Here is a 15,609-nt window from a genome sequence, read left to right as displayed (position 1 = left end):
GAGGTATTTATGCCTCTTTATGGGATAATTATATAATTTGTTCCTCTTCAAGGACCATTTGATTGTTAACTTAGGATTGATCAGTCAATTTTAATAACCCACTTTCGGGTATAACTTCTACAGGAGTGTCCACCTATTCATATGTTTTTTCTTGTATTTTCTTTTTCTAGGGAATTACATCTTTTGAGTTGACAAGTTTACCATGCTTCAGACATGACTTAGATTTATTTGCTTTGATATTACTTAATTGTCCTATAAGGACATCAATCCGTGTTGGAGTATTTACTTTGGTTACTTTCTTAGCATCAGTGAATGCATCTAGTAGTTGATTCACAATTTTTTGCAAGTGAATAATCTTTTGAACTTTTAGTTCATATTGATTTGTTTGAGGATCAAGGTGAGCAAAGCGAATGCATTTCAAGTTATTTTATTATTTTCAAGTCTTTTTTAAAATAATTTTACTCTCCCTAAGGACAAGAAAATTGTCTCAGCAAAATTGCAATTGACAAAACATGTCATAAAAGCATCACCTATTTGGGGTTCCAAATATTGAATGATAGATGGAGAATTAAAATCAATATAAATCCTAAGACACCTTTGAAGACCCATCTTAGTCCTTTGAGAAGGAGCAATAGGGACATGGATAACACAACCAAAAATTTGTAAGTGGGAAACATTTGGTTATTGATCAACTACAAGTTGTAAGGGGTGAGAGATTACAGTGAGAAGAAGGTCAAAGATGGATTAAGGACACAATATGGAGTATAGCATGACCCCCAATAGAAAGAGGTAATTGAGTTTTGAGAAATAATGGTTGAGCTATCAATTGAAGTTTTTTGATAAAGGATTTAGCTAAATCATTTTTGGTATGAATATGAGCAATAGGATGTTCAATGTTAATACCAATTGACACACAATAGTTAATAAAGAATTGGGATGAAAATTCACCCGCATTATCAAGATGAATTTTATTGATAAAGTAATATGGAAATTGTGCTCTTAAACGAATGATTTGAGAAAGTAGCCTTGCAAAGGCGACATTATGAATAGAAAGAAAAGAAACATGTGACCACTTAGTAGAGACATTTATTAAAACTATAAAATACTAAAATTGTCTACATGGAGGATGAATGAGGCCACATATATTCCCACAAATTCTTTCTAAAAAGGTTGTGAATTCTAAAACAACTTTGGTAATAGAAAGTTTGATAATCAATTTACCTTGTGAACATGTAACACAATTGTAATCATTGGGCAAAAGAATCTCTGGGTTCTTTAAAGGGTGCCCATGAGAGTTGTTAATGATACGCTGAATCATGGATGATCCTAGGTGACCTAGTCATTCATGTCAAAGCATAGAGGTATTTAGGTCATATAACTTTTGGTTCATGACAACATATACTTCAATAGATCTAATGGTCAACCTATAAAAAAAAGAAAAATTAGGGACCTTCTCTAATAGATGCTTTTGTCAAAAAATAAATGAAGTAATATAGAGATATTTTATATTTTCATAGTTTTAATATGATATCTATTTCAACTAATATCTTTGAAACTAAGAAAATTTCCTTTGGATTTAGCAGAATATAATGCATCATCAATGGTAAATTTGATTCCACCAAGTAATATAATAATGACTCTTTTAAAGCCTTGAATCAAGTTTACAAAACCTGATATTGTATTTACATTGATCAGTGGAAATGTTAAGTTTGAAAAATAATTTTTATCTCAAAGAATTGTATGTGTTGTTGCACAATCCACAAGTCCTATATCTTCATTATGTGTTGTGTAATTAGGAAGATCCATATTTCTTATCATATAGAAGTTTTTGAAAATACATGGGATTCTAGACCTTGATATAGTCTTGTTGCGTGCTCCTCTATTATATCCGAGTGCTCTCCTATTGTGTTGATAACGTATCGTAGAAAATCAAGTGGAAGGAAAAGAAAATGAGAAAAAAGGAAATATAATGTCATGGAGGAAATTGAAGGAAAATTCATTAAAGGTCTTCCCCTTTTATATAGTCATAAAGAGATTTACATTATCACGAATGATCATCCATAAATTTACACGACGCAACAAATTCTCAATTATAACAAGGTCTACTCATTTTTTGGTGTTTATAATTTTTGGTTCTTTTTTCTATATTGTTTTAAATTAGTGAGTAAAAACCCATTTTTTCCTTTTATAAATGTCCCTATTTTCATACCTAACTTTAATATTTTTTTAGAATATTGTGATTGAAATATAATTTCTTTTTATTTTAATTTGATAAAAGTTAGAAGTCTCATTGGAATAAAATTATTATTTTAGATTTTTAAAAAGTTTAGGAAATATTGTGTCTAAGAAATTCTATTTAAACAAGATTAATAATGTTTTTAATTTCTTAAAATTTTAAGAAAAAAAGCTTGTAAGACAAATAATAACATATGCTTGTTTATTAATAATCTTAAAATTTAGGAAATTTTAGACCGTACTCACCCGCTCTACACATAATAATATATTTTTATTTATTAAACAATAAAAAAAATTAATTACTTTTAATTTGATATCTAGTTTTTTTATTTTTATAGAGTTGTCATGATAGTATAATATTTTTTAAATATAAATACTTAAAAATGCTTAAAATTTTAAAAATTTTGTTTTATTTTTTCTAAATTAATTTTTTTTATAATTTTTATTAAATAATTAATAATAATTAATTCCTTTATGGAAAATATTAAAATAGTTATAAAAAAAAAATGCTGATGTGTTTTCTATTTTAGTTATTTTCATTTTCATGTAAAATTAGGGACTGAAGCTCGACGACGTCGTTTAGTTCGGTTAACCTTTGTCTCCCTCCTCACTTCAAGCTGGATGGTACCTTCTGCAACTGGTCCATGACCTGCGCCGGAGAAAAGGTGTTCTCATCCTTACCCTCCTCTTTCTTTACTCAAATTTCCTGCTCCGCTTGGTTGCTCAGAAACCCTAGGAAAACGAAAGACAGGATAAGAACAAGAAAGATTAAGCCTTCTAGCTTCTCGTCTTCATTTCAACTTCCATTGAATGCTGTGCAATTCCTCTAGTGATTTGATTTTTAACTAGTAAACAGAAGAGCAAAAAATGCAATTTTATTTTATTTTCCCTTTTCTTTTCCGCGGTTTGAAAATGATACCAGATAGGTCGAATTTTTTCTCATGACATTTTTAGCTTTGGAAATTCAGGGCTCTGGAATTTTTGTCGTCTGATAGTTGGTGATTTATTCGACGTTGTGGTTGAATCTTTGACATGGTAAGTCCTTTCAATATAAACTGTTTCATTTTGGTGGTTCTCTTTGGTGGCATTTTGTAGCTTTGTGTCTTGCTGATTTACTTTTGATATGCCATTGTGATAATGTCGTGGTTTATTTTCTTTTATTAATTTGTTTCTCTTTGGTTTTTCTGTTTATGTAATCGTGTTAGCATTTGTGTATTCTTCTCAGGAAATATTCAAGCAGGCCTTACTGAAACCTGGGCCACCGGAAAGTTTTGCTCTCCAGGTAGTGCAAGAGGCCATAAAACCTCAGGTACTTGCCCCAAATCCTTCTCTTTGAAATGATATATATATATATATATATATATATATATATATATATATATATATATATATATATATATATATTTTCCCTTCCATGTTTCTGGCGATCTGCACATATGGATGGTTTGCTTCTTTGTTCAACTTGAATGTAAAATTTGAAATTCTTTATGCCCGTACTTTTGCACTTTTCTAGACTTTCCTGATAACCTTGGTTTAAGTCCAGTTCTGTGAATGATCGGAATTTTTTTTCGGAAAAGTTGGAGCTTAAACCTTGGGTTTATAGCATTGACATGCTAAATAACTTCATTCATTAGAGGGTGTCATGGTAGCTTGCTGACAAGGTTTCGGGGAGGTTTGATGGGATTGAGTCCTTCCTCAATATGGGTTTAGGGGGGTCATAATTCTGAAAAGAGCCCCATTCTGGATCCCATAGTGGCCTTTGGAAGAAACCCCAATTACATTGTTCCTCTTTGGCTTGCTAGTCAAAGTTCTCCACTTTTATGTCTGAGATTGATCGTCAGATGGATTTTTCTTTGATATTCAAATAAGAATATATATATATATATATACTGGAAGAAAAACTATGGCAGTTACATTTGGTAGCATTAATTTCTTGACATTTTAGTATATGCAAATCTTCCATTTTTGGGTTTATGATGATATGCATTCCGACTAAAACAATGACTATAACAAACCAGTACAACATGCTTAGTTTCTTTATTTTGCATGTTCTTTATATGGAGTCATCTTGTTTAGTTTGATCTGACCAGGTGAATTGACTTTCTCGACAGAAGCAAACAAAACTAGCTCAAGATGAGAATCAATTGTTAGAAAATATTCTTCGGAAATTACTTCAGGAACTGGTGGTATGTAATATTACCATACTGGCCCATAGAATTTTACGGTTTATTTTCATTACACTTTTGCTTTTGCATTCAAGTGTAACATATTTCATTGTCATTGATTCATGAACAAGTACAATGGAATATCATATGAAAGAAAATCAATCCTGAATGGTCATGATTCTAAGTAAATTTGCTCTTCTTATCCATTTTCTTTGAGTCATTATTTCATTGGAAGGAAACAAACACTAAGGCAGCAAAGAAGCGTACTACCATTCAGATGCACCATCTAAATTATGTAATACATACCATAACAATTTAGTTATGTATAAAATTGTACTTGTTTACAGCTGCATTGATGTAATGCTTGCATACTAACATGCTTGCCTTGCTTGGTGCTTTGCTAAAGATCCCATTCGGCTGCAAGTCAGTAGAAATTATACGGCCATAAGTTTGGATGTCATCTTTGTGAGAAGTAACATTTTTTTCCTTTACATGCTTCAGTTTTTTCATGAAAACTTATTGCCATGTAATTTTAAATTGAAGAGAGGCAGAATGAGTTGCAGATAGGTATAAAAATTGCATTTGGGTGAGTCAGCATATATTGGAGTTACTGTGGTCAGTAAAATTCAATTTTCCAAAGAGAGAATGACCTAGACAACTTGCAAGTGGTATGATTTGTAGTTTGATCTTCTTCAAATCAGTGGAAATGAAGTGGCCATAAGTTATGTCATCTTTTTATGAAGTAACGTTTTTACTTTGATATGCCTTATATCCTTTCATGCAAATGGGAGGCAGAATGAGTTGCAGTTGGGCATGTTTTGAAAAAATTGGATTCAGGTGAGTCACAATATATTGGAGTTGGTTGCCCAGTCAATTTCAATCATCCAAAGAGAGCCATGGCCCTGAAAACTTTCAAGTGGCATGAGTGATAGTTTGATATTTGGCTTTAGCTGAGAAGGAAACAACTATTCTTTTCCCCTCCCCACCTTACCTCCTTCCAAGTTCCAACTTTTTCCCCTAGAAGATGATTTTGAATAGAGAATGCTGATGAACTTTACTGCACCTAATAAGAGTTTCTTTGGTTCTGAACTTCAAATATGATTGGATATTGTACTTTGATGTCCATGATGAAGTTATTGTTGTGGATTGTTTGGGATTTATAATAGTTTGAAGAATGCAGGAATTGATTGGGGAAATACCATGGTAAAATTGGGGCCCAGTGATATTGACCAAATCCATCAAGGTCCAAAATGAAGGGAGCAAGTGTGTTGCTGCAGTGTAAGGGAAATCTGCAGTTTGATTTTTAAGAGTCTTGTACTGGTCAATATTAAATTTTGGCATTCTTTAGGGGATAGTTACAGGGGTTTGTTTAGGAGACACTTTGGAGAGTAATTGCCACAAAATAAGGAGTTGCTTATAGTGGATGAAATCCCAAGGTAGTGAGTGCTCTGCTGGTTGTGGCCTCTGTGGGGCTATAAATGAGGAGCCTTACTTTTAAAAAAGGTGTAGAACTCAGGGTGGCTTGTAGAAATTCAATTAAGTTTTGGAATGATATGTTAATGGTGATGGTGCATTGAAGACCAATGGGTTCACCAATATGGAGGATAGGAGGAATGACATAGTTCCAGTTGAAGGCAACAAAAGGTTGAAAAGAAGGCCAAAGAAGATGAAGGTCAATGTAGTAGAAAAAGCATGTTTGTCCATGATCTGTGAAGGTATAGCTCTAAATGGAGTTGAATGGTGAAATAAGATTTATATTGCCAATTCCAAGTTGTTGGGAGTAAGGCTTGGTGGAGTTAGCTTGGGTGGTATGATGATGCGCCTCTTTGATGGAAATTCCTTGAGATACTTCGTCCCTACTTACCATTATTATGATGTGCTACTTTGAGTTGGGTGGAAAATGATGTAAGAAGATAGGTATTTGAATATCAGTCTTCTTTTTAGTAAAAATTTTCGCTCATTATTGTTTGGCTTTTTTTTTTTTTTTCATAGGTCTCATTATTGTTTGGCATTTGAATATTATAATTTCAAAATTTAAAAGAGAGTTGAAGAGAGTAGAGTGCATTGTGAAATTCAAGGGTTTTTCAGGTAGTGGGGCTGGTTGTGGCAAGGAAGGCTGGGATCAACTTCAATTTGCAAATGAAGTTGAGAATTATTTCTTAACATGTGAGGGGGGCTAAGGATAGTGATAAGAGAAAGATAATCATGTATGTGATTTGTATGTAGAAAGTTGATTTAGTTTGCTTATAGGAAACAAAAATTTAGGAAATGTCGAGGGAGCTTTTGAGGAGTTTAGGGCTGGGAAGATTTTTGGAATAGGGAGTTGTGGGTGTAAGGGGAGCCTTTGGTGGGGTGCTAGTGTTTTGGGATAATAAGGTGTTGGAGCTTGTGGGTAGGGAAGAGGGTGAATATTTGATTTCATGTCGATTCAAAAATTGCGAGGATGGCTTTGTTTGGGTGTTTATAAGGGTGTATAGGCCCATCTTGAGGAGGGAAAGAGAGGGTTTTAGGCAAAGTTGGGGGCCATAAAGGCTTGTGGGATGACCCTTGGTGCATTTTATGTGATTTTAATGTAGTAAGATTCCAAAAAGAATGCAACAAAGGTAATAGATTGTCTTCAGTTTTTTTTTTTTTTGATCAGTAAGAAAATATGTGTATTGCAAAAGAGGCGCTAAAGAAGCGACTCAAATAGATACAGAGAAGAACAACTCACCCCCTTACAAAAGAACCCAAACCAATAAGAAAGCACAAAAAAACCCTCTCCTTTATCGTATACACACTCATTCAATAAAATCTATTAAGGTCGAAGGCCCATCTTTTATCCACAATTTGGTTTCCTACCAAAGTAAATACACAAAAGAAATTTTCAGCTTTTGGATGGACAACACACCGTCCTCAAAAGCAATTGAATTCCTAGTCTTCCAAATAACCCAAAACAAGCATAACGGCCCCAAAAGCCACGCCACCTTCCTCTTCTTGCCCACAAAGGAGCCTCTCCAACCTATGAGAGTTTCCTTCACCGAACGCGGAAAAACCCAAGAAACTCCAAAGAAAGAGAGGAGCAAAGTCCACACCTCCCTTGTTCTTTCACAATGAAGGAGAAGGTGGTCAATCGACTCCCCACACTTTTGACAAATAAAACACCTATTTGCCAAAACCCAACCCTTCTTTTGCAACCGATCCAGAGTCAAAACTCTACCCCACAAAGCCTCCCACACAAAGAAGATAATCTTGGCTGAGCACATGACCTCCAAATAATCTTTGAAGGGAACAAAGGTGAAGAAGCCGACTGCAGTGCCTTATACAAGGACTTTATCGAAAAAACCCCGTCCTTTGATTTCACCCAACTCACTCTGTCCTCCTCATCCACCCTCACCATCTTCCCTTCTAAATAACCAAGTAACCTTCCCATTTCTTCCATCTCCCAATCATTAAACGACTTATTGAAAGTAGGAGTCCAACTTCCCCTCCTATCCCTCTCGGCTGTCCAAACTTCATTTACCCAAGCCTCTTTTGACGTTGCTAATGAAAAAAGAGAAGGGAAAGCCTCACATAAAGGGCTGGTACCACACCACTTATCTTTCCAAAACCTCACATTCTTACCATCCCCCACCTCAAAGCCAAAAAATGGGGTTACAAGCTGTCCCACCTTATTTATAGCTTTCCACAAGCCAACTCCATAAGCCTCCCTTATCTCACTAGATCTCCATCCTCCAATTTCCTCCCCGTACTTCCTTCTGATCACCTGATTCCAAAGAGCCTTTTTTTCGTTAGCAAAGTGCCAAGACCATTTGCCCAAGAGAGCCTTATTGAACAAACCAAGGCTCTTGACCCCCAAGCCTCCTTTACTTTTGTCTTCACACACAATCGACCACCTTACTAAGTGAGGTTTTTGCTCAAGAGAGCCACCTCCCCACAGAAAATTCCTTTGTATTTTTTCCAACCTCATTCTAACCGCCCTAGGTAAATGGAAGATGGACATGAAATAGATCGGAAGGTTGGACAGAGTACTCCGAATTAAAGTAATCCTTCCTCATTTTGAGATGTATTGACGCTTCCACATAGCCAATCTCTTTCTGAATCTTTCCTCTATTCCATCCCATACACCGATAGATTTGAAAGGGGCACCCAAAGGCATTCCTAAATAGGTGGAGGGTAAATTTCCCACTTTATATCCATATTCAGCCGCAAACTCTCCCACATTTTCAACTCTACCAATTGGGATCAGTTCACTTTTTTCCATATTCACTTTTAACCCTGACAAAGCCTCAAACCACATTAACAGCCAGCACAAGTGTGTCAACTGATCCTCTTTAGCTTCACAAAACACCAACGTGTCATCAGCAAACAATAAATGTGTAATCTGGACCCCTTCACCCCTTCTTCCTTGCACAATACAAGGCGTCAAAAAACCTCCAACAACTGCTCTTTTCATCAAACAGCTAAAAGCCTCCATCACTATTACGAATAGATAAGGCGAAAGGGGGTCTCCTTGCGTTAAGCCCCTTGAGCCCTGGAAAAAACCCGTTGGACTGCCATTCACCAAGACCGAAAAACTGACAGTGGATAAACACCACTTTATCCAACTACACCACCTTCCTCCAAATCCCATTTTCCCCAACACCGCTAATAGAAATGACCAATCCACATGATCATAGGCTTTCTCGATATCTAATTTGCATAAAATTGCCCCATTATTACTTTTCAGAATTGAATCTATTGCTTCATTTGCGATCAGAACTGCGTCCATAATTTGCCGCCCCTCCACAAAAGCATTTTGAGACAAAGATATCACTTTGGCTAACACTCATTTTAACCTGTTAGCCAAAACCTTAGCCAACCATTTGTAAAGCCCTCCCACCAAACATATTGGCCTAAAGTCCTTCAAGTCCTCAGCCCCCCCTTTCTTAGGAATCAAAACTAAGAAAGTTGCATCCAAGCTTCTTACAAATCTCCCCGTCTCATGAAACTGTCTAAAGAAATTCATAACTTCCTCCTTCACAAAGTCCCACGCAAACTGCCAAAAGGCCATTGAGAAGCCATCCGACTGTGGTACTTTTTCTCCACAACAGTCTGCCAGCGCCTCAAAAACCTCCTCCTCTGAAAAGGGCTTCTCCCTCTTCACATCCCCCACTTCCAGCCTTTCAAAAATTAACCCATCTATACTAGACTTCCATTCACCTGGATCTGTCAACAGCTCTTGAAAATTTCTACCAATCTCCTCTTTGATTTCACTTTCCTCAGTTAAACACCTCCCATTCACCTTTATTCTATTCAGCTGATTCCTCCTTTTGTGAGCATTTGCTATTTTATGAAAAAACTTGGTGTTTTTGTCCCCCTCTTTCAGCCAGATTTCCCTGGACTTTTGCCTCCATGAGACTTCTTCCAATAAAGCCCACTTCTTATATAACTCCCTTGCCTCTTCTTCTTCCATTGACAGAGAACGAACCCTCTCTTCCTTGTCCCAATAAGCTATTAAAATCCACGCTTTTTGCTTCTCGCAGTCAATCTGACCAAACACCTCTTTATTCCAACTTCTTAACAAAGGTTTTAAAGCCTTCAATTTTTCAGTCAAAATGAAACTAGCTGATCCGCTCACTTGAATCCCCTCCCACCACTGTTTTAGCACCTCTTTAAAGCCCTCACTTTTCAGCCACATATTCTCAAATCTAAAAGGCGTGGGTCCTCTCCTCATTCCTCCCCCATCCAGAAGGACTGGGGCATGATTAGAAACCGGCCTAGCCAAAACAGTTTAGACCGCTCCTTGGAAATGAGATTCCCACTCGTCAGAAATAAGGAATCGATCAATTCTTGACTTTGATCGATTATTGAGACCTCCACACCACGTGAAACTCCCCCCTTGAAGAGGCAAGTCCCTTAAATCTAGCTCCTCGACCACCTTTGAAAATCTCATCTCCTAGGACAATCGACCCCCTCTACTCCTCTCATAGGGGAATCTGATCATGTTGAAATCTCCTGCTACGCACCAAGGTTCATTCCATATCCCTCTAATTGCCCCCAACTCACTCCAAAGTTCTTTTCTCTCAGCTTTCACTGTGGGCCCATAAACTCCTGAGAAACACCAACAGAAACCATCCTCACAGTTCTTAAATCGGCAAGAAACAGTAAATTTGCCCACCTCCATCTCCTCTAATTGCAATACCCTGTTATCCCAAAACACCAAAACCCCCCCAGCCGCCTCCCTGGAATTTAAAACACCCCACTCCAAGCATCTTCCAACCCTGAGGCTTTTGACCAAACCATTCGACATCTCTTTGATTTTTGTTTCTTAGAGACACACTAAGTTAACCTTCTGTGATTTAATCACCTCCTTTATTAATTTTCTCTTTTCCCTATTGTTTGCTCCCCTTACATTCCACGACAGGATTCTTAGCTTCATCTAACAACCTCTTGATGGCCCCGATCCCCTTCTATTCCACCATAATTCACCGACCACTCTAGTTTCTTTAACTCCCAGTCAAATTTCGATAGTCTCTGGCCTTTCCTCTTTTTTCCGGTGATCCTCTCAGAAACATCCCTTCTTTCCCTAATTCTGTTGAGGAGTTTCAAGATCTCTCTTTCAAAGCCCTCCGTAGGCATTCCCAAGCACTGACAAAATCTTGCCAGACAACTATACCTCCAAGACTCCTCGTCATCATCTTCTTTCTCAGCCTTGTCGTCCCTCCCCTCTTCCACCAAAAAAGAAATACCCGCTCCCATCTGATCGTCCCTTTCTTCCGCCGGACACACTCTCAACGGAGTAAAGTTTAACCTCCCTTCACTTTCCTTCACCACAGTGCCAATATCACATCTTTCCTCCATTGCCATCACAACCCCCTCCCCCCCCCCGAGAAAGTAGATGAAGAAGAGACCCGTCCCCCCCACAAGCAAACCGCAGAAGGCTTAAGAGTGGAATACCTGGCATTTTCCTCCATCAACCACTCGTCCGTAAACGAAGCCCTTCCATTCTCACTTCTCTCCGCTGCACCAGCCATCTCGCCAGGCAGGAGCTGCACTTCGAACCAGTTTATTGAGAGCGGCCGACCGAAATAAGCCCTAGCTTCTTTTAAACGACTTTCCTTTGTGGGCTTAAAAGAATGGCAAGCCCACTAAGCTTCACTTGGTTGTTCCTCTGAAAGACCCAGACTGGGCTTGCAATCTACCCCATCCGGCCCAAAACAAGGAGGGCTTGAATGGCCATCACTATAGGCCCGCCCCGACCCTCCGTTGGACTGCCCCTTTTCCCAGTAGTCCGTGGCCCACTTAGCTTCTCCCTCACTTTTAAAGCCCAATCCATATGGACTTGAGAGACTTCAAGCATGGACTTACACTGATCAGGCCTAATAACCCCTTCACTTAAGCCCACCTCTCCTTTCGCTTTACCACCATTCTTCTTCCCCAAAGCTGAAAAAGTTTCAGCTGTACCAACCGTCCCGTCTCCATCAAGTTTTTCTTCCCCTCCAGCTTTTCTGACTGAATCTGCCCCCACAACCTCTGCAACACGCCACATTTCCTTTCCTTTGCTACTGCTACTCTCCGTGCGTGAGCCCACTTCCCTTTCTTCCCTTGCCTTCTCCTTCTCTCCCCCCTTCATCTTCTTCATCGACACCACCTTAGATAACCATGGCAGCCTCTCCTACCACAGCTGTAATGCATAGCAGTATTCATCAACCGCTAAATGCATAGTTCCCGGAAAAAAATTCCCCCTGTTCTTCACCAAAATTATGGCCTACTGGAGCTAAGAGTAGTTCTTTGTTTCTCCATCCACCTCAACAAAGCCTCCGCAACAATCTCCTATTCTCTTAAAAATTTCTTCACTCCAGCAATGAAACGGGAGTCCCACCACTCTTACCCCGACATCTTTTGTTTGGCTTCCTGCCTTTAAGCAGCCTGCCTCCACGCTCCATCTCTCTAAATGCAACACTTTGTCCTTAAATTTTCGCGTCCCCCTCTTTAGTGTTCTCTCTGCCTCTTCTTCATCTTCGAACTCCAGCATCATGAGAGGTCCTCCCATACTCAGCACTCTCAATCCTTTTCTTAAGTTCCAAACGTGCTCCCCCCATTTTCTAAACGTCTGCAACTCCGGTTTCCCCACTGACCCGATACCCCAACTACCAACAAGGCACCTGCCCAGTCCCTTCTCCCTATTCCTTAATCCTCTCCCTCCAACTTGAAGCCATAAAGCATCTCCTTGCTTTCCAGCCGGCTCCTTGGTCACATCCGTAAAAGACTTCTTCTCACCCACCGCCTTCTTTTCAATGCAGTTTTCTTCCTTATTTTCTATTAACACCCCTTTCAATTTTGACTCACCTCTTGAGGCTTCTTTCAACTTTACTTCCTCTTGCGTTACTACCCCTAAATCCTGTAGTTTCTCAGCAAACAAAGCCCAACCTCCTGGTAAAGCCTTACCTTCGGGACCACTAAACAAAACCTCTTAGACTCCACATCAATACCATAACAGAGAAAGTATCTCCCTGCCCCATTTTCGTGTCTTTCCACTTTAAACTTTCTACCCTCTTCCTCCCACACTTTTGCTAACCTTCCTTTCCTTTCCTCCCTGCAGCATTCTTCAAGACCTTCAAGAAAATTTCTCAAACTTGTCACCCTAAATCTGATCCAAGAGGATAAACCTCTACTCCTTTCCACAATGGTACCTCGTTTCTTCCCTCTGGCTTCCTCTACTGAAACCTCAAACGTCTTCGACTCAATCGCAAACCACCTCTTTCCCCCTCTCATCTCATTTCCCCGATGTTTAAATGTATGAACTATATTGTTGTATATGACATAGAAAAACACATTTAGATTGTCTTCGGTTATGAGAAGGTTCCCGAAGGTGATTGAAGAGTTGGAGTTGCAGGATCTTCCATTGTTAGGGGCTTAAGTGTGGGGAACCGAGTTATCAGTCCTTATTGAGATTAGACTTGTTTTTAGTGGTTGAGAGATGGGAAATCCATTTTAGTGGGGTGGTTTAGAGCACTTTGTTGAAGCTTGTTCTAGATCATGTGCCTGTTTTGCTAGATGGGGATGGGATGAGGAGAGGAAAATATGTGGTTAAAGGGGGAGGGTATCAAAGAATTGCTTAAAGGGTGGTGGATGGGGTATGATTTTAGTGTATCTCCTTTTCGTTTCGGTAGCAAAGTTGAAAGCTTTGAAATAAGACTTGAAAATTTTGAAACAAAGAGGTTGTTGACAATGTTTCAATTAGGAAGAAGATGACCTTAAATTTGGTGGGATTTTAAGATTCTAAGGAGAGAGAGGGGGTCTTTTCTCAAGAAGAAGAGGAAGCGAGAAGCACAACAAGGGAAGAGTTTTGCAAATGGGCCCTTTTCAAAGAAGCTTCGTAGAAGTAGAAAATCTAGGGAGATTTTAGTAGAACTAAATTCTTCCACAAATAGCCAATGCTCATAGGAGAAGGAATTTTTCGGCCGAAGTGAAGGTTAATGGGGCATGGCTATTTAAGGATAATGATATAAAGGAAGGAGGACATTGACCTTTCACAACCTTTTGTCTAATCTAGAAGAGTAGAGACCTAGCATTGATTGGGTGGCTTTCAATACTCTTAATGGGCATCGATTGGGTGTTTAGTGCTTTGTTGGAGTTGAATGGGAACAAAAACCCAGGTTTGAATGGGTTCTCAATTGAATTGCAATTGGGATTTTGTGAAAAATAAGGTGACGAGGTTTTTCAAATTGTTTTTTGAACGAGGGAGGTTTGAGAAAAGTCTCAATGCTACTTTCTTGGTATTAATCCCCAAAAATGAGGGAGCATAGGATCTGAAGGACTTTAGACCTATTAGCTTGGTGGGAGGTTTATATAAAATTCTTGCTAAAGTGTTGGCAAAGAGATTGCAGCGGGTGGTGGGAAAAGTAGTTTCCAAGTTCCATAATGTTTTTGTAGAGGGAAGACAAATTCTTGATGCAGTGGTGATAACTAATAAGGCAGTTGACTCTGTGTTGAAAAGTGAGGGATGAGACATTATGTGCAAACTAGGTATTGAATAGGCTTATGACCGTGTTACTTGGAACCTCTTAGTAATAGTTCTTGAAAAGATGATTTTTAGGTAGAAATGGAGAGGATAAATTAGATGGTACATTTTCATTGTAAAATTCTCAATTTTTGTTAATGACACGACACCTTTTCTAAATTTTTTCAAAGCTCCAAGGAATTGAGAGAGGGGAAATCTATTCCCCCTACTTATTTGTCATTGTAATGGAGGTCCTTAGTTGTTTGCTAAAGAGGGAAAAGGAAGGAGGCTACTTGTTAGGTTTTAGGGTGAGTGGGAGAGGAGGTGAGGTGGAGAAGGTGTCTTATTTGTTGTTTGCAGATGATACCTTTGTTTTTTATGAGGCTAATTAAGATCAAATGGTTCATTTAAGTTTGGTTGCTCATGTGGTTTAAAGTTATATCAAGTTTGAAAATTAACTTTGAAAAGAGCAAGTTGATTTTAGTTGGAAGGGTGGACAATACAGAGGAGTTGACCTATGAATAGGGATGTAGGCTAGGAGAACTTTTGTGTGTTTACTTGAGGCTTTCATTGGGAGCTTCAATAGCCACTTAGGATAGAGTGGAAGAGTGGTTTTACAAAAGGCTATCGATGTGGAAAAGAAAATATATTTCTAAGGGGGGGAGGCTTGTTTTGATATGAAACATATGTTCTACCTTACACCTATATTTCATATCATTGTTTTTAATTCCAAGATCAGTTAGAATGAGTTCGAGGCTTGAGAAGATTCAAAGAAACTTCCTCTAGGGAGGAGGGCCTTTAAAGAAAAAAATTCATCTAGCGAAGTGATCAACTATTTGAACGAAGAAGAGAAAGGGGGGTTTAGGCATTAAAAGTTTTTCTTTGCTAGATAAGGCTTTTTTGGCCAAGTGAAGTTGGTGTTATGCATCAGAAAGGAACCTTATGGAGATAGGTTAAAAGTGGAAAATATGGAGAGGAAGAAGGTGGGTGGTGATCTTATGATGTAAGAGATAGGTACGGTGTGGGGTTATGGAAAGCTATTGTGGAGGAAACGAACTATTCATCTTTTGTATTTTAATGTAAACAGGAGGGAAGAAAGCTCTATAGAAAAATGGTAGTTCAATTTGATATTGTCTTACAAGAAGTTAGAATATAGGTGTGGGCTAAGTAAATCAATGGACAAAGATCCTATTGAAAAAAAACCAGTGGAATTGAAGATTGGGTTATAAATACTATGGATAAAAG

The 15,609-nt window shown here is 38.3% G+C and overlaps 1 protein-coding gene across 3 annotated transcripts in view; it reads left to right on the top strand.

Moving 5' to 3' along the window:
- Positions 1-2,765: 2,765 nt before the first annotated feature.
- Positions 2,766-15,609, top strand: part of LOC100250474 (THO complex subunit 1) — a 100,835-nt gene continuing 87,991 nt past the window's right edge. For 2 of the 3 annotated variants that reach the window (XM_019224377.2, XM_010660778.3), the window contains exons 1-2: positions 3,460-3,544; positions 4,326-4,421. Coding sequence is in view for 1 of the 3 variants with exons in the window: in XM_010660775.3 (XP_010659077.1) it covers positions 3,268-3,270; positions 3,461-3,544; positions 4,347-4,421 (162 nt within the window). In the remaining 2 variants the exon portion in view is untranslated. Of the gene's footprint in view, positions 2,901-3,203; positions 3,271-3,459; positions 3,545-4,325; positions 4,422-15,609 lie in introns of those variants that run through there. The other variant, XM_010660775.3, reaches the window with a different exon arrangement.

The sequence above is a fragment of the Vitis vinifera genome, chromosome 13 (assembly GCF_030704535.1).
Source record: "Vitis vinifera cultivar Pinot Noir 40024 chromosome 13, ASM3070453v1".
In the NCBI taxonomy this organism is placed as follows: Eukaryota; Viridiplantae; Streptophyta; class Magnoliopsida; order Vitales; family Vitaceae; genus Vitis; species Vitis vinifera.
This window is presented reverse-complemented; position numbering and strand designations above follow the sequence as displayed.